The sequence below is a fragment of the Lotus japonicus genome, chromosome 1 (genome assembly GCF_012489685.1).
Source record: "Lotus japonicus ecotype B-129 chromosome 1, LjGifu_v1.2".
NCBI lineage: Eukaryota > Viridiplantae > Streptophyta > Magnoliopsida > Fabales > Fabaceae > Lotus > Lotus japonicus.
The window spans coordinates 123,375,845-123,400,080 of record NC_080041.1 but is presented as its reverse complement, the minus strand read 5'-3'; the positions used below and the strand labels follow the sequence as shown (position 1 = coordinate 123,400,080).

The 24,236-nt window shown below is 34.8% G+C and overlaps 3 protein-coding genes across 5 annotated transcripts; 1 reads left to right on the top strand and 2 right to left on the bottom strand.

Annotated features, from left to right (window-relative positions):
- Positions 1-216: 216 nt before the first annotated feature.
- On the bottom strand, positions 217-4,036 carry LOC130723694 (uncharacterized). The gene is made up of 4 exons (XM_057574812.1): positions 4,012-4,036; positions 1,360-1,661; positions 575-716; positions 217-452 (listed from the first exon to the last, which is right to left on the bottom strand). Exons 1-4 carry the CDS (start codon positions 4,034-4,036, stop codon positions 376-378), a joined length of 546 nt encoding a protein of 181 aa, XP_057430795.1. The 3' UTR covers positions 217-375.
- A 5,985-nt stretch (positions 4,037-10,021) lies between these two features.
- Positions 10,022-15,306, top strand: LOC130730138 (uncharacterized). Of its 3 annotated transcripts, none has more exons than XM_057582052.1 (7): positions 10,022-10,180; positions 10,532-10,592; positions 10,722-10,796; positions 10,900-11,240; positions 12,295-12,492; positions 13,604-13,816; positions 13,934-15,306. In XM_057582052.1, the coding sequence occupies exons 1-7, from the start codon at positions 10,175-10,177 to the stop codon at positions 14,936-14,938; spliced, it is 1,899 nt and encodes a 632-aa protein (XP_057438035.1). In that variant the 5' UTR covers positions 10,022-10,174; the 3' UTR covers positions 14,939-15,306. The 3 variants fall into 3 exon arrangements, with proteins under 3 accessions (XP_057438035.1, XP_057438034.1, XP_057438036.1); XM_057582051.1 differs by having other exon boundaries at positions 10,900-11,270; positions 12,298-12,492; XM_057582053.1 differs by having other exon boundaries at positions 10,023-10,180; positions 12,298-12,492.
- A 997-nt stretch (positions 15,307-16,303) lies between these two features.
- On the bottom strand, positions 16,304-20,830 carry LOC130730139 (glycerol-3-phosphate dehydrogenase [NAD(+)] GPDHC1, cytosolic). Its single transcript, XM_057582054.1, has 5 exons — positions 19,783-20,830; positions 18,616-18,837; positions 18,070-18,317; positions 17,068-17,207; positions 16,304-16,901 (listed from the first exon to the last, which is right to left on the bottom strand). The coding sequence occupies exons 1-5, from the start codon at positions 20,426-20,428 to the stop codon at positions 16,778-16,780; spliced, it is 1,380 nt and encodes a 459-aa protein (XP_057438037.1). The 5' UTR covers positions 20,429-20,830; the 3' UTR covers positions 16,304-16,777.
- Between the last annotated feature and the right edge of the window lie 3,406 nt (positions 20,831-24,236).

Sequence of the window (24,236 nt, the reverse complement as noted above, 5' to 3'; positions counted from 1 at the left end):
TGACTCAAATAATTTATCATTTTAATGTAAGAAAATTGATTGATGGATAAGTTGATGCAGTGGCGGATCCAGGACCCCGGGGTCAGGGGGTTCAAATTTTTCAAAAGAACACATCGGTAAAAATCTTGTATTGTTTCTTTCTAATTCAAACACTAAAAGCAAATTGAAATCTAAAAACAAATTGAAATCACTTTCAATTGAAATCTAAAAGCAGAATTTTGGTGGCCCGGAATACTTTTTCTTTGACACTAAAATACATTTTGCAATGAGCTGTTTACATATTTATCTTACATGTATACTTCAGCCATCAATGAATTTAAGAAAAAACAACTAAAAGAACACAGAAGATCTTTTTTTTTATAAGCCAAAGTAACATTAAAAGGTCAAGATTGTGTTGTCCAAACAGCACTTACATAGCACAATCACATTAACATAAACAGTTTGCTTCAACCCTGTATACAAATAGAATTCAAAACAAAAGAGTAATCAAAACAAAAGAAAAGAAAGAAAAGAATAGGGGAAAGGAATGAAAAGAAACAGATCAGGGTAGCAATTAGAGGATAAAAGAAACTACCTAGATAAACCAGCAACGATCCAAAGAGAAACACAACAGCCCCTACTAACCAACTAAACACCAAACTAGCACCCAACACCCTGCTAAAAGCACAACACGACTCCATGTAACTATCCAACAATTCCAATGCTTCCTCAATAAACTGCCCCCAACAAGTAATACACAGCAACATGTTAGAGATGGCCCCAACATGAATACCCATGAAACACTTGAGCTACAACGAGGAAATACATACTAGAGGACTTGATGTCCATTCATAAAGCGAATTAAAATTGGTAATATGTATCATTGTTCTGTGCTTTCTTTTTTTGGATAAACCAATAGTATATATATGATTAAAAGCATAAGTAGTGCCATCATAATACAAAGTAGACCCAAAGGACAAAGAAAAACATACAGCAGCAATAAAGAGAAAAAACAAAACTAGAGGAGAGACTGGGGGTCGCAGCAAGTGAGCATTGGAACAAAAGTTTCAAGAGTCACAAGCTTCAAATCCCCAACAAAGTCTGCTTAAGCAATGGTACACCACCTCAGCAAAGACTCAAATTTCATCTCCTTAAATCTACCCGTACCCGATGTTGGAAATCAGATTGCAGCCTTTAGACATAATAGTGAGAGCATCAAAAATTCAAAATTGCTTTCTTATGTTTCTGAAAAATTATCCCGTTTTGCATAAACATAAGAGAGAGCAAGGAAAATTCAAAACTAGGGCATCAGGGCATGAATCGCATAAGACTGAGAGAGCAAGGAAAATTCAAAACCAAAAATCAATTTAGCAACCTTACCTTACCCACCCAGTAACCCTCTGATAGAGATAGAGAGGCAGAGTAGTGAGACAGAGACTGCGAGAGAAAGAGGTGAGGCTGGTGGTGGTGGCCGCTTCGCCGGTGGACGGTAGTGCACTGGTGGGCGGTGGCTGGTGCGTGTGTTTGACGGCTTGACCTAGGGTAGAGACATGCCAGACTGCGAGAGAAAGAGGGTGAGGCTGTGTCGCTTTGAGTACGTGTGAGACTGTGACAGAGAGAGGAGTAAGTGCCAGTGGGGTTCAAGGTGCAAAATAAAAATCTCAGGGGGTTCAAAAAAAAACCTATACAAGGGGGTAAGTGAGATTTTTGTTTTTTTCAGGGGGTTCAACTGAACCCCCTCACTATAGTGTGGGTCCGCCCCTGAGTTGATGCAATACAATGTTAACACCAAACAATGGATAAACTCATAATATATTATAAAAACTTATATTATCATACCTAATACGACATACCAAATGATTTCTAAGTACTCTTCAAGGATTTGGATGTTGTACCAATAAGCATTAATCAACTTTTTTACACAACTATTGAAGGGGTGTGTGTGGGGGGGGGGGGAGGGAGGTGGGTGCGGGAAGAGTGAGAGAAAGGGTGGAGGATAGAGTGTGTTAACGTTCACTAACATTTGAGGAGTATAAGACCAACATGATTGGCGTTTCATGCATTCATGCATTTGGGATGTTATGAAGACATTTCCTTCTCTCAGGGACGAAATCGTGAGCAATAAAAGCTCTCATAAACTAATTTGTTTATTTACACATTAATATATAGGGGGTGAACCGTGAATGTGTTGGTTTGGGTAAAGATATGATCATAAAGAAATGGTCATAAGGTGACAGTGATTACAAAGGTTTCGAGGTGATTGATTGACTTAGGTTAATGATGATACTTATTTATATGTGTGTTTAAATTTATGTTGAAATCAACATAAATTAATATTGAACTTGATGTTGCAAAATTTGAACTCTTCAATTTATGTTAAACTCAACTTAGCAAATTATTTCAGTTTTTGGTAGATACTCTGAGATACATGAAATTATGTTTGTGTTTACACCAACGTCAAACTAAACATAAACAGAGTTGGACTCAAAGGTTAAAACTTGAAGTGATCAACACCCCAACCACCATGAATTTAGGGACTCTAAGATAGAAAACAAAAAGTGAACTATAGTGACAATCACTAGTTAACATGATATTGAAAATTTTGGCAGTGAAGATTTCTTATTAGAAAATGGTGAGATATGTAGGATAGTCTTGTTGAGGGTTATTATTTTCTTTGAACAATATATCCCCATTTACTTGGATCATCCAACAAATGAATTTTATTAAATTTGAACTTGTGTCTTCAACCTTGCAGTATCTACTGTTATACTTACAGCTAGGCTAACAACTTGTTGGTCTGAAAACAGAGAAACTTTCAATGACAAAACATGTTTTTCTTTACATTATATTTGCTAGGGTTGAAATATAAAAGAAACAAAGATAGAGGAGTGAGTTAGGAGAAATGGAGGAGTAAGTGAATGCTCCTTTAATTTTTGTACATTGCAGTCTTAAATCACCAAAAGAAGTAAGGATTTTGGTTTTCAGGATTTTTTCAATATAATTTTTTTTCTTCTTCTTCATTTCATTCTTTATCTTCTCTTTAATCATATAAAAAAAAATCTAACAACTTTCGAGATTTATTTTATTTCTCACATCTTTCTCTATAGTTTATCTTCTGATTTTTTTTTCTTACTCTCAAACCAAACAACACATTTAGGACCTCCCACCTCATTTTTCCAATTTTTTATGCTATGTTTGGTTGGGTGAAAGGAAAGGGGGAAAGAAAGAAAATACGAAAACCGATGAATGAATTTAGACTAATCTTAGTCTAAATTCATTCATCGATTTCCGTGTTTTCTTTCCTTCCCTCTTTTCTTCCACCCAACCATTACTCTCAAACAAAGAGAGAAATTAAAGATAAATCAAGCAACAATAATCACCTACTGCAGCAGGATTTATAACCATTAACTAATAGACTAAGTTGGATTATCATTCTGATACAGCTGTTCAGATGCTCAAATTTCCATATTGATTGGATTGATACTTATCAAAGAAAAATACTCGAATAGGAAACCAGTATAACCAGAAACAGAGTAATTAATTAATACGCGTAACTTGACCTTGAGGTACTGTGGTCACAAGAATGCATGTGCTTCTGTACAACAGTACTAGAACTAGAAAACAAGTGCACGTGGCAAATTAAAATGTTTATGGGTTCTTTGTCCTGTAACACGAGATTATGGAGCTGCAATTTTTATGGCAGCATAAAAACCAGGTACTGTAAAGGGGAATGTAAATTGATGTAGGAGATAAAGATTTAAAGGTCTTGAACTTCAATGAAAAGGAAATGTAAAGTAAAGTGATAAGTGACTGTGACAATGCTTTTGTTTAACTAACACTGCTAGTGCTTAGGGAGGGCATTATTTAATCCTTAGCTCACACAAGATGCCAATTTAGTTTTGGTGATAATTATTAACTTTTGAATTTTTTAAATATTGGTGAGAGAATATTGTCTGTAACTTAATATTTGAAGAATCTTTAAATAGAGATTAAAAGGAGGGTAAGCTCCAAAACGGAAACTATTATAGCAACCTTCAAACTTCAAAGCTGCAACCATGTGTCATATCTCCACTAAACTATCACTATCATCGTTTTCACTCATATCTTCTTCTAGATAAGAGGAGTATAGCTAATTGGAAAGAGCTCTAAAAGCGTTGAGAGATAAACAGGATGATCAAACAGACACTTGAACTTCGAATGAAGAACTTTGAAAAGCAGGGCTGTGATTTAAAATATATATGTGAAGTGGAACTTGGATTGCTGTGGAGAATTATTGAATATGAATAAGCATATTTACGAAAATAATATGGGAAAAGAGGCAATGTTCAATAACAATCCTACATTTTTTAAACATTTCTTCTTTTTCTAAAATCTAAAAATAAATGTGACTGAGCGTAATGACTGAACGAACAAGATATTGAAGAGATGAGAAACTAAAAGAGTAAATTACACAGCACTACCTTGAGGTTTCCCTATATGACACTAAACTCCAAACTTCTGCAGATATTACACTCCACCCCATCCACTATTTATTACTTGCGAATTTTGTTACCAATTTATTTCACTAATATTTTTCATCGAATTTCTCTTCAAAATTGAGTAAAATTCTTACAAAATTTTATTTGTAGGTACGGTAAATTCCACAGATAATTAGTGCAATTTTCTCCAATTTTTCCTTTAATTTATTTTTTGTAATCTTTCCTTTTTTTTTCTTTTAACATGGTCCTTTTAAAATAATTATGCAAATGGGTGGGTTTTTGTTTCTCAACCTCATGTAACTTGTACTTTGCCTGGTTTGCTTCTTTGGCTCAGGCTTTCTTATTAATAATATATCTTTCATTTTCAATTTTTTTTCTGCACGTGTTTAAAGAAAAGTTTAGTTTGTTTTAGATTAGTTTTGTTAAGATTAAAAATTTTAAATTGCTATGATTCCAGATCGATTTTATTGTGTTATTCTCCAAACATTTTGTTTGTGTTTCAATAAATTTAAATGACTAATTTTAACTTAAAGGTAGGATTCGTTCAAGTTGTCATCTCGATCAAATAAATATCCGCAGATTTCACTCAAAGGCATCAACCATCTGAAGCGATTTCAAAATCTAAGCAATCAACCATGAGAATAGTATTGCGCAATGATTCATATTTTTTTTTGGTACATCAAAAAAGGCACAACGATTCATATTAATCATTCAAACAAACACAATTGGAGAGTAACACAATAAAATTAATTTGAAATTTGGAATTATAGCAATTCATAATTTTGAGTTTTACATTAGTAGCCTAAAATAAACTAAACTTTGACTCTTAAAACACTTGCATAAAAAATTTATAAGGATCATATTAAAAGAATATAAGAAAAAGGAGAGACTAAAAAAAATAAAAGGAAAAATTGGAATTGCACTAATTATCATGAAATTACTTATAGACAGTGACGGATCCAGACAATTAGATTTGTGGGGGCAATATATACACACACTTATACATAATCATGTAATGTTTAAATAAAAAAATTTATGGGGGCAATTAGTACATTTTATGTGTATAATATTTAGTTATATAAAATACTTGTGGGAGATTAACACATTCCATACATATAATTTTCATTAACTAAAAAATTTCCATGGGGGCACTTGACCCCATAGGCTTCTTAATGCATCCATCCCTGCTTGTAGATATAGTTTGCAAAAATTTTACTTAAATTTGAAGAAAAATTCGTAGGAAAATATTGGTGAAATAAATTGGTAACAAAATTCGCAGGTAATAAATAGTAGGTGGGGTGGAGTATAATAGTTGAGTAAGTTTAGAGTTTAGTATCATATAAGGAAACTTCAAGGTACTGGATTGTAATTTACTCAAACTAAAAAGTAATCATATTAAAGGTCACACCATTTTTATTTGCCGGTAAACATCAAAGCATAATTGCCATAATGTGATTACATTTTAACCATAATAGTACATGTTTCAAAACTTAAAGTCCGACCAAATATAACCCGTTTGGAAACACAGCTTAATCAAGCGTTTATGACCATAAGTGATTATGTCATAAGCAACATAACCGCTTATTCATAAGCTATTTTAAAATATTATTGAAATAAATTGAAAATAAGCTATACATAAGCATAAGCTTTTTTTCATAAGCTATCCTGAATATCTTATAAAAATAAGCTCAAAACAACTTATGGTAGGCCATAAACTGTTTGCATAAGTTATCCCAAACATTGACATAAGAGTTTATGCTATCAGATAAGCTCAAATAAACTCTTCCAAACGGGGCCAAGAGAAACACAAAAAAATTAAGAATTATGTAAAGTTAATCTCATAAAGTATAAAGAAATATTATAACAAGAAGAATAAATTCAATTTTGATGTTGCTGAGTACTGCAATCCTTCATTGTCAATCATGTAGGGCTTAGCTTCCTTCATCGATTTGTTCATATTCCTACAAATATGGCCATCGATCCACGCAAAGGAGCAAAAAATGGATCATTTTCAGAGTAAAAACGAAAAAGAAGAACATTAGGAAGAGAAAATAACCTTTTTTGCCAAAAAGAGGCACATAGTGTAAATACGGTTCTCGCACAGAACAGATGTCGAACGCGATGCTGGGACAACCGATTCGACAACTGACTAACAGTAACAAAACCAGAAAAATAATAAAGTAGAACACAGAAGATTGGTAACCCAGTTCGGTGAAACTTCACCTACGTCTGGAGGGTTTGCACCCAAAGAAAGGAAATCCACTATCTCAAGATTCAGGAATTACAGACACTCATGAACACCACAGTTCATAGTTCACTTCCTAATCTACCCAAGTGTATTTCTACTTAGTATCTCAACCTAAGTATGAGAGCCTCTATCACTTTCTCTCAATCACTGCCACAGTGATTGGTAACAAACAATCAACAATCAGAATTTGAAGAATTAAAGAACACATAACACAACTTTGCTTTATAGAATCAGGAAGTAAAGTTTGTTCACAAGAAACAAGGATAAAGAACAATGAACAACCCTAAAACACTTGATCTCTCTCTATTAGCTTCAGTGGTCTTCAAGCTTTAGGTCTTCATCCTTTTTATAGACTTCAACAACAGCAGGTAGGCTTTAGGGTTTGCTTGGGCTGAAGTAACAGATTGCAACAACAAATCTAAACTGAATCTCCAAGATATTGTTGCAAAATTCAAACATAAAGATAGAAACCAATCTTTTAATAAAGATTGTTTCAACAAATAACAACCCACAAATCAAAACCCTTATGGAATAGCTACTTGATCTTAAAGTAACTATAAAAACATATCTTCATAAAATCTTCAAGGGCCCACAAAATCAAACTTAAGCAAAGGACTAATGTCCTACCTTCACGAAATCAGATGTCACGGCATCTGCTTCGACAATCAGTTGTTTTTGACAAAATGCATGACAAAATGTACCAACACATAGATTGAAACTTTCTGATAAAAAATCATTTGTTGCTCAATCCTTTGGGCTTTCAACTCCCCTTCGATCCGTTTAGCTTCCCCTTCGAACTTGATGATGGTGAAGCATGCAACTGAGGTTGTTCTTCGTCAGAGATTTAAAGGAAGATGATAGTGTGGGAGAAGAAGAGAGGAATTTGACGATGCGAATTAAAGCCATAGGTGGGAGGCAATTTCAAATCCGAATAAAATAGAAGAAGTGGTGGTGGTGGCTATAGCTTGTGGGGTCTGTTGCAACGAGGTTAAGAAAGGATAAGTGGTGGCGGTAGCTCATGGGTTTCTTGTTATGACACAAAAAGAGGAGAAGTGGTGGCGTGGATGGAAGTGAAGGGTTGAAGAGAAGCGGCTCTCGCCGGCGTCGCTAGGGTTATAGTGGTGAGTGAGGAAAGAGGAGTGTGAAGGTGTGTGTGTGTGACAACGCTAAGGTTAGAAGTGAGAAAGGACTAAAGAGTGTTTAAAGGCTATTGTTTTATATGCTGCTAGGTTTGCTTATAATAGGGCTTGGGTTGATGTTATGTTTTTTACTTAGTTACTTCATTTCGTTCGATTAGGCTGGAAAGCAAGTCAAATCCGGCCGCACTTACCCTAATTAGCCAACACACTCTCTTGAATTAGCCTAACTCACGATCAAACCAAACCAATCCGACCCAAGTGATTGAAAAAACTCACGTGCCGGGCTGGGGCAGTATGTTTTGGACAGCCTAATACTCCCTCCGTTCCAAAACTATTGTACTTTTAGTTTTTTTGTTTTGTACAAAAACCATTATTGTTTTACATATCCAAAACACTTTATCTAATTTTCTTTCACTCATGCCCTCATTTGATGGACAAAATAAAATTAAAAGCTTGGAATTGGCTCCGGGCTAGCTAGAAGGATTTTAAATACTCTCATTTTGAATTGTGCAACGAACAGATGCAGTGCTTATCTTGATTCAATTTGCTGATTACCGATGCTTGTTGGACTACTATTGTGCTCTTTTATTGTGTGAAACAGAGGTTGGCTGATTATGAACTCATGCTGGATGAGTTTCATGGTTTTTGGGACTTGGTGGAGTTGCTGCGGGTATTATATTTTTGTAATGGCTTGGTCTGTAGCTTTGGAAATGTAAGGCCTTTGTATTATCATGACTTTGGGGTGGCATTTGAGGTTGGTGATTAAGGTTCAATGTACCAGGTGTACTCTGTTACTTTGTTGAGCTTGGTTTGAAGGCTTGTGTTGGTCTCTTCTTCCTAGTAGTCATGGAAGGATTTGGGGCAGCTGTTGTGTTGTTGATGTATTATGTTCTTGTCGGTTCTTTGGAAGTGTCGTTTTGATCTTAGTTGGAGGTACTCTTTTTCCTTCACTAGGTTTTCCCAAAGGAGTTTTTCCTAGTAAGGTTTTAATGAGGTCTCTTACTAAGATCTCTCTTCCTTGAAGGGGTTGGAGGTGAGTTAGCATATGTTTCTGTCTATGCATTCTTTGAGCTGCTATTTTCTTGTAATTTTCTTATACTTTCCTCCTTTTTGTATTGGGTTGAAGTACCCCTTGTACTTCTATTCAATATATTAATCTATTGCCTATCAAAAAAAAAAAAAAACTCATGCCCTCATTTAATATTGTATTTTCCAAGTATCACCTCTTATTTTCACCAATCACAATTCTCACCAATTAGTTAACCAATAAATTGTATTCTCTTTCTTTCCTGTAACTCATATTAAATAAGGGTGTTTCGGTCAAATTATAACATTAAATAATGGACTCTTAAACTACAATAGTTTTTGAATGGAGAAAGTATATACTTTCCTCATTTTTGTATTGGGTTGAAGTACCCCTTGTACTTCTATTCAATATATTAATCTATTGCCTATTAAAAAAAAAAAACTCATGCCCTCATTTAATATTGTATTTTCCAAGTATCACCTCTTATTTCCACCAATCACAATTCTCACAAATTAGTTAACCAATAAATTATATTCTCTTTCTTTCCTGTAACTCATATTAAATAAGGGTGTTTCGGTCAAATTATAACATTAAATAATGGACTCTTAAACTACAATAGTTTTGGAATGAAGGAAGTATATACTTTTTCTGTGACAAGATATTTTATCCATATAAAATACTTAACCCGGGAAATGAATAAACAAAGGAAATTCCAAAAATTAAAGAAAAGCTTATTTCTTTTTCGATACATTGGAAAACAAAGAAAAGCTTATTTCATAAAGCAATAAACTTTTGATGTAAAAAAAAAAAAAAAAGCAATAAACTTTTGTGCTCCTAGTACGCCCAAAAGTGTTATTGCGTCGTCCTAGAAAGGCAAACGAAAGCGAAAGGCAATTAATTCGGAAAGAGTGGACCCCACCCAATTTAAAAAAGAAAACAGTGGACCCCATCCAACTCACACACCGTACGTACATCATCACCACACGATCCATCCATTCACTGATCTCAAAATTAAAAAAGAACACCTGAATAAAACCAATCAACGGTCCACAAATCACCACAGTCAAACCGGGCCCCACCACGTCACATCACCATACAAAATGACCAAAGCACCCCTCCTGCCAACTAGCTTCTTTAATACTCAGTTTTCATTTCCAATTGCAGCCTTTTCAGTTTCTCACACTGACACAAACCAACCTCACTCTCTTCTTCTCTTCTTCTTCCAAGGCTCTGAATTCCGCATCGCGAAACCCTAGGCGCAAATGCACCGCCGCAACCACCACCACCACCACCACGCGCTTTGATGAGTGTAAGTGTGTGTGATTAATGCTTCATTAATTGAATGGTGGCGGGTTTGGTTGTTTCGCACTAATTGCGAGTTTGTCTTTTTCACCTTCTTAACTTCCATTATTCTCTCTGTTCTTCTTCTTCTTCTTCTTCTTCTATTCTTGCTTTATCTGCAAAATTCAATGCGTTTCTTGTTTCTAGAACCTGTCGTTTCGTCTCCGGAGATCACGTCGTTTCGCTCGTAGTTACTTGAATGCGTTTTCATTTCTAATTTTGATTTGATTTGATTTTGTATTTATTGGATTAGATTCTCTGTTACGTTTCTCATCGGTAGCAATTTGTTAACTATTTTTTGTTGTTGTTGATGATGCAGGAAGTAGTTAGCTACTTGCAGTTCATGGCTTGGGATCTCTGGAGTTCCTCATTTGATCAAGGTTTCTCGATTTCTAGTTTTTCATGTTTGATTTCTATTTCAGAACTGTTGTTTTGTGAAGTGAAACTGATATTTGTTTTGTGATTTTTCAATTTTTGTTTGTTTTTGGAATGTAATTTACTGTTATCAGATGCTAGTGATGGTGATTGCTTCGAGTTCGAGCCTTCGGAGTGGAAATGTGATAACTACTTTGGCTATGGCAGAGGTATTGTTCTACTTTCTCGCCTTTTGGTCCTTCTTTGAGTGTGTTCATGTTTGTGCGTTTCAGCGTTTGCCTTGTGTTTTTGACTTTGGATTTCTATTTGTAGATGAGATTGAGGAAGATGCTTTGAATGCAGCATCGTGCGTTCAGGTTCTGAGGATTTTGATCACGAAGGCGGATACTGAAATTGAGGAGCTTGAGAAGGATCTATTGTCTCTCCAGGATGAGTTGGCCTTGGCTGAGCTTGAAAATTGGCCTGAAGTTTGCTGTACTGCTTTGACTGAAAGAATTAAGTGGCTGGATCTTGCGGTCAGCAAGTTGAAGGATGATAATGCTGATGGTACTGAGATGCAGCTACTGTTGAGTAATAAGGCTGCAGAGACACTTAATGAAATACTGAAGGCTTTACATCGAGATCGCTGTTGTCAAGAGGTGCCTCGCGGCCAGGTTTGGCATTTGAAATCCCTTCCACTAAATGTAATCTTTCATTTCAAAGATTGAAAATAGGCTGCTATGTTTACCATTTTTTACCATGCAAACTTGGTAGTTGCAAATCATTTTACATACCAGTGCCTTTGGTTCACATTATCTTTTATCTTTCCAGCCAAAATGGTGTTTGCCTTATGGTTTTGCGTTTCTTGGATAGCAAACAACTTCACTGGAATTTTTTTCCTTTTCAAAGTTCTGTGTGCTGTTGCTTATGATGTGACCTGAGAATCCTGAGAGTTCTTTTAAAACTGGGAATTATAGCTTAGCACAAGAGATCGCCTCATGATTAATTACACTGTAGCCCCTACAGTGCAATTAGTGCTGGAGCAACTCCCCCCTGCCCTCAAATAAGAAGAGAGTTGTAGTCCCTGATTCCCTATAGATGCTATTGGGTCTCTGAGAATCAAAGAAGTTTCAAAACGTTAATTAAAGTCGAGGAAATTGATGACTACTTTAATCTTGTATCACCTCCTAAGGAAAATGCACTTCACATCTTTTAGGAGCTGAAAGGGAAGAAAGTAGAAGGAAGACTGGAAATAGTTGGCTGAGGCTCTCAGGAAGCTTAGTGCACCGGCTTATATGCCTGCATTTTCTTTTACTTATTTGTTGGTAACAGTTTTGCTGTGCATCATGATGATGATGGGATGTTTTAATTCCTGGTAAACCCAATCTTGTATTTTGGTTTGTATATAAAAATGATCACACTCTTGTGCTACTATTGTTTACTATAAATTCTGATACTTAAGTATACTATAGCTTATAAATTGTACTACTGTAGTGTTTCTTTTGTAATTGTTTATTTTAAGGTTAGCCTATGAATCTTCTGTTGCAAGTACTGATGAGTAAGGCAGTAATATCTATTAAGCTATCCCTTGCTTGCCATTTAGCATAGAAATTTCCTCCTGTCTCCTTTTGTTACCCATATATCACCAATTTTTCAATGCATAGTATTTAACTGTTCTTCACATTTGGTTTAAACGTACTGACATATTTCTCCCCTTTCAATTTGAAGCAGCATCTAGATATGATCGTCCCGACTCCAATTGTGAATGTTTCTGAAGATGTACCGGAGGAAGATCCTAGCAATATTGAATCAAATATCATTATGGAGGAAGGGAAGGAGCTCTGTGGAACTTCAGAAAACTCTAGAAGCTCAGAACTTCTTTCAGAGCTTCATGAAAAGGGATCAGATGATTCTGAAAAGATCAAGGTTGGGAACGCTCTGTTACTATACATTTTTAGTTTAAAGTTATTTCTTCCTGCATGCCTTAATGTATAAATTTCCAAACTTGTGGTGGATACACTCCTTTTTTTTTCTTTTATGAAAGAACTTATTACTACACCAATCTTTCTTTTCAATTATTTTACCTCTGGAGTCTGGAATTTGATTTTAGACCTGTTTAAGATGTGTATGCTTATGTTATTGAGTTTGTGTACTGATTGCATAGGATGTCTACTTACTGCACATGCGATTGCATTAAATCATCTAAATTTAACGTGATAAATTGTACAGTGATTCCCTGCCTCTATTCAGACATTGAATATGATTAAAGTTCCATTTGTTTAAGCTTAACCAAAAGGTGATTCTAATGTTTTTAAGGTGATTTTACCTTTTAGATATTTTTATTAAGTAGAAGTGATTTTTGGTTTGATTATAATTTTAAGAAGTAAATTTCTTAAGAAAGAAACTGGAAAAAATGGACTTGTATTTGAATACGCAAATTGTTGAGATGTCATTATTAATAGCACTGATTGAAGCTTGGTCATATTCAATTACTATGCTGCATACAGCATACTTACTTGTTGGCATTCACAAATAAAACTTCTCTGAATTAATGCACGTTATTTTGTGCTTCCTCAAATCTCTTGCGAGTTATTATTTCAGTTCCCAGTCCAGTCATACTAAACTGATTTTTGGTCATTGTTATTGAGTTTAGCAACAAGCATACGACAAATGGCATCACAGCTTCAACTACGTAGTTTTTCCTTGTGAAAAGGTTTAGTTTCTGGTGTTTATTGAACTTAACAACTGGTTGAGCTGCGGTAATTTAGCTCGGCATCATCAATGAATTGACGTCCAAGGTCCCTATTTAAATGTTCTTTTATTTTGGTGAAGGTCTAGGCTTGCCAGCCATTTCATTAATGATAAATCGGAAGAAAATCCCAAGGGCCATATCTATTATAGAGAGATATATCTATATCTTGTATTACAACTAAGCTTCAATTTTGTGTGTAATGTGTGTTGAGACCTTTGTCAAATTTATCTCATCCAGTGGACCTGCTATGAATCCTGATTATAATTATTTTTTCTTTAAATGCAGGAATTGCTTGCGGAATCTCTTGTGAGAAGCCCTGATTTGGGGGCTAATATCTGTGTGCCTGTTCATTCTGATGACATGAAATTATCTGAAGCATTAGATGATATTACAGAAAATGAGGATCTCGGAAGAAGTCAACTCATTACCACAGATATATTTCAAATCTTGGATTCGTTTTCCTCCAAGGAAAATGGAAATATTTCAAGTGAAGCCAAGGTGCAAGAAGTCCTGTTATTTCTCTTATAAATTTAAATTTTGGTTCTAACAGTTACTTTTTCCTCTTTAATTTTTAAACAAGGCATTTTGTGCATTATTTTTTCTTAAATTGTGCAGGAAGAAAAATCAATTGTTGAAGTAAAGGATGTTTGCTCAGATGGTTTTAAAGCAACTGGCATTAAAAGTAGGAAAAAGCATATCCATTCGAGATTATGTGCTGCACAACAACGAAGAATTGAAGATTCTGATCTAGACAAAAGGATATGTGAACTTACTCCAAAAACTGGTCGAAGAGCCTCGAAGAAAGAACCCAAGATTGCTCCAGATGAAGATTTTGAATCTAATCTTCCTCTTCAAGTTGTTTATCCCCCAAATTTGCATTATGCTGATACCAAATTCTGCTCCTTTAAAAGAAGTGATGGTAATGATTCCCCGCAAGGGATGAACAATGAAAACGCCACCCTTACAGATGCTGAAAATTCTGAATTGTTTTCCCTGATAGGGATGCAAACTGAGGGTGCTCTGTACACAGGGTTAGAGCTTACAGATGAAGAGAAACCGCAAGACCCAAAATCTGAAATTGCTGCTAACCTCCACAAGTCCAATATGAGTTCCCGCTCAAAGCTAAAAGCTCAGGGAAAGCAGAAGCCTCAATTAAAGACGTGTGCTGCCAGAGAACCATATGTCAGTCCTTTAGAAGTTATTTCAAGTACATCCCTTGCAGTATCAACGAAGAGGCAGCGGAAATCTAAAACATGTACTGACAGTGCCATTATGAATGAGTCCAAGAGCGCGAAAACTATGAAAAGAGCTCTGCAGCCTGGCCAGAAGGAAAATGAAGGTCGCGCTATTGTTCTTTATGACAGCAAATTTTCTGAGTTACAAAAGAAGAGAAAGTTGCATGTTGCCTTGGACATGCCAAATTCTGATGGCGTTTCAATTGACAATGGAAACCAGTTAGATCTTCATATGGGCAAGTTGCATTCCTTGGTGGATTCCTTGACGAAAATGAATATGCCCAGCTTGAGGCTCATAGCAAAGGAGCACAATGTAAATAAGTACTATAAGCTTCCAAAACTAGCTTTGGTTCACCAATTAGCTGAGCGCCTAAGCAGCTGCTAAACTTACCATGGGGCTTACAGGTTGTTACTGACTTTTGGCATGCTTTTTTGGTTATGTCTAGTGCTTCAATGGAATTTTTGGTATAGGATTGACGTAGTTCATGGCTTATGAGGAATATGTAGGCAATCCAAAATGCATTTTGTGACACTGATATTGTACAGCCTATAGATAGAATAGTTGGAGCATTTTGTAAATGAAAGGAAGCATAGGTTTTCTTTCTTGCAGCTGTTTTGTCATTGTGGCCACATAGGATACTTGAAAGTTCCCTTTTGTGTCACTTTAATTTGCTGCTGAACTCCATTATGAAAATATAATTTCTGATATGGGAAACAGCAAAGCATTCCTCTTGCTGAAGAAGTTCTTGTTTATGATTCTTGTTTCCTTTTTCTCTTTCTCTTTTGGATTTAAAAGAAATGCGGAATTTTCATTTTTTAAAAAGCACTTTTGGAGATAAGATCACACACAAACTTCCTAGAATAAGTAGGGCTGCACTCTGTCAACTTAGGGTGCTTTTTATAGATACTATAGTAGATGGTTTCTACGCAGTTAATTTTTACCTATCGTTCAAAGTTCAAACCAATCGGCTAGGAGACTTACTTGGAGCATCAACACATAGAAATTCCAGAACCTTATTCTTGATGAATAGATCTGGAACCTCAACAACTTTATTGTTCTCATCTTCAAGCTCAATTACTTTGAACCTCATCTTCAATATCATGTATCAGTTGTATAATCAGAGAAAAATATTAGGTGTTTCTCAAAACATGTAGTAACTTCACTCAGTTTGAGTGTTATTTTAGAAATCACTATTCTATCTCAACTTTTTATAGCCTGAGATGGCAGTGAGCACTTCGTTGTTAGTTAGTCTGAGGGTGAAATTTAGAACAAGTTGTAGAGTATGGAGAAGAGAACCCGTTGTACTTGTGTTAATACTTTGTTTATAGTAGGAAAACCCTAAATTTAGGTTGAAGATTGTAAGTAAATTAGGTTTTAGGAGTGAACTTGGATAACTTTGGTTGAGTGCTTCTCTATCGCTATTCTCTTTATTTTTCATATCATATGGTCATCTATTTTCTGAATTGCTAATTGGGGCTAATAGTGTATCTTAAATTATTTTCTTAAAAAAGTTTTTGTCTAAAAGAAGGTAAGCTGAACATCAAATGCTACCATTTTAAAGTTAGACTCTTGGCTTGTCCAACCCGTCACTCTTTCCTTAAAGAGTAGGCATGACAACGAGGCGGGACAGGGGTGTGTTTTGCTCTCCCAACCTCTGACAAGAACGAGGTGGGTTCGGGTGCAAGCTTGAAGAATGCATGGTTAATTATTTGTTACCGGTCTAAGTTGTTTTATTGGGTGACAAATAAGTGAAAAAAGAAGAATTACCAGCCAAGTCATCAAAGTACAAGAATCTAAAATCTATGATCTAGAAGGTAGTGTAGAATTACTAGTATGTGCTATGATGGTCAAAGAAAAAGCATGTTTATATGCCATAAACCGGAGGTACTTCTTATACTCACCGGTAGAAAGACGATGATCTTCCTCAAACTAAGTCTTTTTCGCAACAACAATTCCTGGACACTGAGTTGCAATGGTAATTTTGTTCTGAAATCTATGTGAAGAGTAATAGTGATCTTGAGTGCAGACTGTCCTATAGGGCAAGGCTTGTGCAGTGTTTTTGGGGAATTATCAGTCCCAATGCTCGGTTGCTTATATTTTGACATATATACATACAATAATGTAATATAAAATCCATCACAAAATAATAATGATTTATGTCCCTTTGACTAATGTTTCCTATATATGGTTACATCCATATTTGTTTTTACCAAGAGAAAACAATCACGGTTGTCCAAGAAGGGAAGGCCTGTAGAAAGCATGGCTTTGTGCAATCTCAATGCGTTCGCGAGGATCATTCAGATTTTCATCCCTCAAAGCTTTTAGAATGGCTTGTGATGACTGTTCCCTGAGAGATTCAGCAAGCACCAGAAGCATGGGAAACAAACTTAGTTCATTGGCAAGATGCATAGAGATTTCAAAATGTGGTTGGAACTTGAAAGTGTTCATAGATAAAAAACTTAAGGTTTAAAATAAACATATAACTAAGGGTTCAGTTAATTGTTTGAAATTACCTGGATATCAATATTTTGTAGAGTGTCTTCAAGATAGGGCAGAGTTCAACAGGAGCAACAGGCTTGTTTTCGTCGGGATGCAACACGTTCAGGCTTGATTGGCTCAAAAGTTCAAAGAATGCCTCCACTGCAGACACACCCTGGAGATAAATGGCAGCGATGGTATTTTGTTTAGTTATTGGAATTTGAATGAAAGCTTAAAATGAAAACGGAGAAGTTCACAATGAAATCTTCCCTGTGTGAATGATAATAATGATCTACAATTGGTGTAGCAAAGGCATAAGAGCTAAATACCCACTATGTTTTTCTGTTGCAGAATATCAACATGATCGAAACTCAAGCATCATTCCAATTTGTATTTTTTTTAGGTGTGTACCAAGGGTATCCACCAGCCAACAGCTAATAATAATCCCTTTCAAGACGCAGAGATTACTGAAGTGAGTTTCCTCTCCTAACAAATCATTTTCCATACACACGACCAATGTTTGAACCCTTGTCAGCATGTTTAAGGGACCAATTATCTACAAACTGTGCCAGGATTTGTTGGTTACTGTTCGTTACCTTCGTGCTTTACAAAATATATGTCTACTTGGAGGATACATGTGATGCGTTACTGTAAATGAAATTACTTCTTATTTTAAGCTTGAGATATTCATCGAATGTCTTTATTTACTATCCAACTTTCAACTTTCAAGCATTCACCTAAGAGGAACTGTATTAAGTATGAATGGGAAAATTCTTCTTCTTCAAAGATGGTTCATACCATCACTTTCAGATTTTCTCCATACAAGTAAATAACTGATAAAAGCTACTAAACTATGAATAACAAATGATAAAAAACAGCAGTTCCAGCCTGATGATGTTCCCAAATTATCTATGAAGCATTATCACACTTTAATGCATATAATTATGCAATTTTCACATTCTAAAGATGCAATTGATTGACACACCTTAAGAATATGGCATGAGTTTAGAAGAAAGCCAGGGAAAATTGCAAAATACCTGAATCATTCCTTTGCCACTAATGCTGTCACCCATGGCTGGGCTTAGTGTTCCCTTAGCTAACATCTGGCCATACCATGCATTCCTTCCTTTTAACAAGGTCACATAAGTGTCAGCGAGTAGTGGCCCCGCAAGTTTCTCAGGCTCTTTAGTCAACAAGTGAGTGATGAATATCATCTCTGAAGTACAATGTGCAAAGTACACAGATTTGCTGGTAGCACTCTCATTGGTAAGGGCTGCTACCATTCCTGACAGCATTAAAAAGAAAGCAGGATACATACATTGTAAATCAGAAGAAAGCAAGTGTAAGTCATGGGGATTTCTTCTAACAAATTAGATATTCTGAACCCCTTGGTTTTTCAAATTAATAGTGACTTGTCTGGTCTCTATAGCATATGAAGGACATATAGAAGCCTTAATTCACCTTAATATGTACAATGACTTGAAAAATTGTATGGTTATAATTTACAGATACTTCTCTATTTCTTTTTGTATTTTCTTTAAATTGTAGATCTTTTGTGAGAGATGAGCTAATTTGAAGTTTACCAGCTCCAATGGCATAGACATTTTTCAAGCCACCCATAACCTCATGAGTGACGAGGTCACTGTTGTCCCAGACAATAAATTGCGGTTGTCGTAGAAACTTTGCGATATGTTTCCTCCATTTCTCAGCTCCACATATTCGAGCATTGGCATACTCCTTGTTGTAGACTTCTGAGGCAATATTTGGACCTCCCAGATATAGAATGTTTTCCATAGGCACTCCAGCTGGCAAGTTTACATTGCAAAGAGTAAAGAATAAGGTAATGACTAATTCTATTGCAAAGAAATAAAGCTATGATAATATACGATCTGATGAAATTAATCAAACGAGAGTAATTACTGAAAAATGATGAGGACCAAGTACAGGTACTAACTATACCATGCAAATGTCCTTTGCTTGGTTTCGAAAAAATTCTCAAGTAACAAATAGCTGAAATCTAGCTAGAGAGTTATCATAATTGATCTGCAATATGCCTCATTATAAATATGAACATTGTAGAATTTTGCAAACCGAATTTGTTTATAATGGACTGGAAGATCACTTTTAACCATGAAGTATGCAATAGAGAACTTATCTGGTAAATGATTCTATATGAGAAGTGCAAACATTAAGGCAGCAATGAGTTCCTGAGTCCTGACACACTTAGTGTATGTTTGGTTTCATGTGTAGATTTTACACTTGCAGAAGCTAAGGGAAGTTGCTTCTGTCAACCACAATTTTGGCTTCAATGTGTTTCTGTTAAAGGCGCTCCTGAATATTGTTTACAGTTTACCTTCCATTGATCTTCATTTTGATATGAAAGACTTGTATCTGTCTCTACTGTCCCAACCACTCTAACTACAGAAATATTGCCAGACCAACATATTTACTTACTAAATATGGAAGATTCTCAAAAAATTTCAGGGGTAGGCTTAAGAAGAAAATAAAAATTGTAGCTGTTTCCTTATCAAGATTTCATGAGATAACTCATCCTCTTAATTTTCAACACTTCACTAATTCCTTGACTTAAAGAGAAAAAAAAAGGACAACAGACAGAAATATATTTATCACACTTTTTTGCTTATTCTATCATGGAAAAGGCATGAAAAAATAACAATCCTCATCAACTAGAAAGAAGCCAAAAATGTATGAAGAAAAGATAACTCTAGAAATAAAGAAAAAACTCTTACTTGCTTGGTTAATCATTTTGGTGGGAGTAATAATATGGGGAACAGGATCCAATGCTGCTTCAATACCCTTTGATAAAGAGATGATTATAGGCACTGTGATTCTCTCCTTCCAATACTTACTAATCTCTTCAAAAATCTCCCTTGTCTCAGTTGAAGGCAAACCATTAACCACAATATCAGCATCCCAAACAGCTTCCTGCAAGTTAGTGACCACCTTCAGTGGACAAAGTGGAGTATCAATCATGTTCAGGCAGAATCCATCTTTCAAAATCTCATCAGCAAAGAGTGTCCTATCACCGAGCCTCGCCTCAACATATTTCAGATACGCGCAGCGCCGGATCAGCCTCCTCAACACATCCTCTCTGCTGTTAATTACTTCAAACAGGTGCTCTGCAGTGGCTCTGTCCACTGCCCTCCCTGCTCTCCTCCATATCCTGATTTGCATCTTGTCCCTGAATTGGCCATAATTGTCTTGTAACAAAGCTGCAAAAACACTTCCCCAAGCACCAGCTCCAACACTCACAAGTCTCAAAGGATCACCATCAGCTTTACCAATTAGCTTTCTTAGATCATCAAGCTTCTCCTCTAAACCATTACAATTCTGAACAGATCCATTTGAGTATGTATTATCACTAACTACTCCCATAATGCTTCCTTCTCCAAAGAGCAAGAATGGATAGAAAAAACTAAAAATCAACAAGGGTTGTTGATATATTCAATGATTTTGGCTACTGTGAATTTCAATAGGTGAATGAATGTGAGTTGAACTAAACTGAGACTCCTCCTCCTATATAACTAGCTAAAGCTTATAATACCCTTCACTTTCCCCTCACCCAACTACCAAAATTCAATATTTTTACCATTAGAATAAGATTGCATTAACAAAAGATCCAGCATTGGAAAATCAAATCTTCTAGGTAGATAGATATTGCTGGACCAAAGCTGAACATTAATTTAATTGAAACATGTAATGCATGAATCATGTATGTGAAAATAAATAACTGCTTTTTCTGTTAGTGTCTCAACAGTGCACATGCCAAAGGAAAAGAATAGATAAGGGAGGGAATGGAGGAAAAAACAAAAATGAAAACTAACACCAACATTGTTTTCTCCGTCTCTTGTTTGTTCATCTACCCAACTGTAAAATGCGGCTAATATACCAATATAAAACCAAACTTTCGTGCTGGGAACTACAAAGTTATGGGGTCCTTCAATGAAGGGTTTGGTTTGGTTTAGATAAATGCTGCTATACTCCCTCCGTTCCTATATAACTGATACTTTAAGGTTGTGGCACAAATATTAAGAAGTAGCAATGTATTATGAATGTAATACTTAGATATTATGCAGTATAACTGATACTTTATGTATTATTATAGATAGATAGATAGATAGATAAATACATAGAATGTAAGAAAGTAGAAGTAACACATCATGTTACCATTATATAATAGTACTTGGTAGGGTAACTCATAATTATCATATCTAACTCGAACATGATTCTCTCAAACTTTTAGTGGTAATATATTACTTCTTTACATTTGCACCAAATTTTAAAATATAAAAATAAATTTCTATTTCTTAATTTTTTATACATAGAATACTTATCATAAGACTACTCTTCCGTTTCATGGCTCACTCTATACTAAATTACAAAAGTTATACAATTCTATACATGCAGTTATACAAAAGTTATACAGTTCTATATATTTTACTGTTTTCCAATTACAACATGATACGTGGCTTAAAATGAAAAATTGAGCAAGTTAATACACTAATAAAATATTCTCACCTAAAAAACCCTTTAAAGACATTTTTGGCGTCTCTCAATATAAGACTCCAACTCCTACTAAATATTTTTTTTTATCATTTTTCATATACATATATCGGTATCTGAGATTTTAATTGGACAATACTTAAAATATATTTGTATGTAAGTTTTTTTTTTTTTGATATTGTGGAGGGCTTAAAGCCCTATTTGTATGTAAGTTTTGTCCTATAGTAAATCTAAATCTTACTCCCTCCGTTCCTAATCTTTTGTTGTTTTAACTTTTGGTCTAAATTCCAAAACTTTTGTTGTTTTACGAACCCAATACATTTTTTTTCAATTTATTCCATGTATACCCTTATTTAATACTATATCTCTCACCTACCACCTCTTATTTTCACCAATCAAAATCATAAAAAGTTTTTTAACCAATAACTATCATTCTCTTTCTTCACTTTATCTTAACATTAAATAAGGGTGTTTATGTCAACAAATATATCAATAATTACACTCTTAAACAATGTGCATAACCTTAAACAACAAAAGATCGGGAACGGAGGGAGTACATTTTTAATCTTCATTGTTAAGTCATGTTGACATTGCCACCAATCAATGTAATTGGAAAACAGTGCCATGCCACATTGCCACCAATCAATGTAATTGGCATTAAAGGTTATTGGGTGCAGCCAACTTCCCCAACGGTCATTAATATTGTATGACTTTGTCCATACTTTCATGTGATGTGCCGTCCCGACCTTGGCTTCCACAGTCATAATATTTCTTTAAAAACTTGTCCTTTTTCCTGCTCACACACACCCTATTAAATGTTCTTCCTCTTTCTTATTCCCTTGCCTACTTTGAGCTTGTCTTAGTTGAAAAGATTAATGCTAAAGTGCTTGTTAGATGGGACACATTTGCTAATGTAATCGGATTCAGGTATCATTCTCAAAACTTAGAAATTAATTGGGTTGGTTTTGGTGGCTTCTATTTTCTGAACTTTTGGAAAACTACTAGTAGTCGTTGAATTTAGGTGGTGGACTAATGTGACAATTTTGCTTCAATGAATGAATGGGGTACATGATTCATGCTCCAACAAATTTCTATTAATATGAATGTGTTTTGGAATTTGTATATTACTAATTTTGCTTTGAATCAGAAAAAAATAAAATGAAAATAATTAGTATATTGTTGTCCATATTAAAATTTTTGCACGTTCTATGAAAAAATGTAAGCCTAATTTATATTGACTAAAATAATGTTATAAAATTAAATATTTTTGACATTTTTTTAGAAGTATATTGTCAAAGTTTGAAAAGATAAAATAAAAATTAGGGTATTTTTTTTTTATTTCCCAAGTTATCTCAAAGCTAGCTGATATTCATGAGACTGTTCCCTTGAGGCTCGGACCTCACATTAAGTAGGTAAGTCTCTCACAACAAATGTTTCTCCAAACGAATTGTTCAGCGATCAAACTCTAAACTAAATACTTTTTTTAAAAAAATGAAACACTTAACTAAATACTTAAGAAGCTCAACTATCTATCAGTAGTACTACACATTGTGAGTAAATTAAGTGCAACATGTAGATGAACGAAAGTGAGAATTAGATATATCCATCTACAAACATAAGTACATAACAATGACTTGAGCCGACCTAATTGGGAAAAAGATTTTCATACACATTTTTCCTCCTTAAAGAGATATAAATGATATTATAATTTGAGTTATGTCTAATCTAAAAGCAAGCTTAAAGGTGATAATTGTTCTACTATGTATAAGAATTTATTTGATCATATTTGTAGTTAATGCGAGGTAGCTCAACAAATAAAAGAGAGCTCGTGAGAGATGTGATAAGTAATGTGATAAAAAAATGTGCAAATATATAAAAATGCCTAACTATTAGCTAATAGTCTAAGTGAGCATGAAATTGAAAGTTTCAAACTCTAACTGAATTTTTGATTGGTTACATTTCGGTATCATATAAGAGCATCTCCAATGGTAATATCTAATGTTAAATACATACTCATATGAGTATCTATTACCATTAGAGTACATATTCAATTTAAACATGACAAATATGAGTATGTGAGAATAGATACTCCACACTAGACTTGAAAGATGAGATTGTATTTATTACAAGCACTTACAATTAATTAAAATGTAGATAAATAATAAAATATACAAATGTGATGTTGATGGTGGGATCCACTATAGAAACTTTTAAGAGTTGTTGGGTTGGAGTAAAAAGTTAGTAAAATGGGGTAGATGATGTGACATTATGGAAAATTGAAAAAATAATGTGTAGATATTTTAGTGAGTATGATGGATGTAGATGCTCTAACAAACACCCATCCATAAAAAACCACATGATAAAATTGAAAGTTTCAAACTCAAATGACATTTATTATTTTTCGGTTCAACCAATACTATTTAACCCGGTGTAGTAAATTATAAAGATTTTCCCACGAATGCGACTTTAAAATCAAACTTTTGATTTAGGGTAAACCAATGTGACCGACCCCATAAATCTATACCTCTTCTCCAAGATCCAATAATGGTCAGAGAGTTGAGAGTTAGAGTGAGACTGTGAGAGTAAAGAGTAAAGAGTGAGTGAGACTGAAATGAGTGATGTGTGGAGAGAAAGGGGAATGATTGGTGGAAGATGAGAGACTGAGTATAGTTTGATCAAT

Bases quoted from the DNA above. Each gene is read 5' to 3' on its own strand.
- LOC130730139 (XM_057582054.1), bottom strand. From the start codon at position 20,428: ATGGGAGTAGTTAGTGATAATACATACTCAAATGGATCTGTTCAGAAT. The intron at 18,838-19,782 runs GTAAGAGTTTTT...TAAACTTGCCAG, and splicing joins CAAAATGATTAACCAAGCAA to CTGGAGTGCCTATGGAAAAC. The intron at 18,318-18,615 runs GTAAACTTCAAA...TAATGCTGTCAG, and splicing joins TGTCTATGCCATTGGAGCTG to GAATGGTAGCAGCCCTTACC.
- LOC130730138 (XM_057582051.1), top strand. The intron at 10,593-10,721 runs GTTTCTCGATTT...TACTGTTATCAG, and splicing joins GAGTTCCTCATTTGATCAAG to ATGCTAGTGATGGTGATTGC. The intron at 10,797-10,899 runs GTATTGTTCTAC...TTCTATTTGTAG, and splicing joins CTACTTTGGCTATGGCAGAG to ATGAGATTGAGGAAGATGCT.
- LOC130723694 (XM_057574812.1), bottom strand. From the start codon at position 4,036: ATGGTTGCAGCTTTGAAGTTTGAAG. The intron at 1,662-4,011 runs GTTGCTATAATA...CCCCTTGTATAG, and splicing joins TGCAGCTTTGAAGTTTGAAG to GTTTTTTTTTGAACCCCCTG. The intron at 453-574 runs GTAGTTTCTTTT...ATTTGTATACAG, and splicing joins ATCGTTGCTGGTTTATCTAG to GGTTGAAGCAAACTGTTTAT.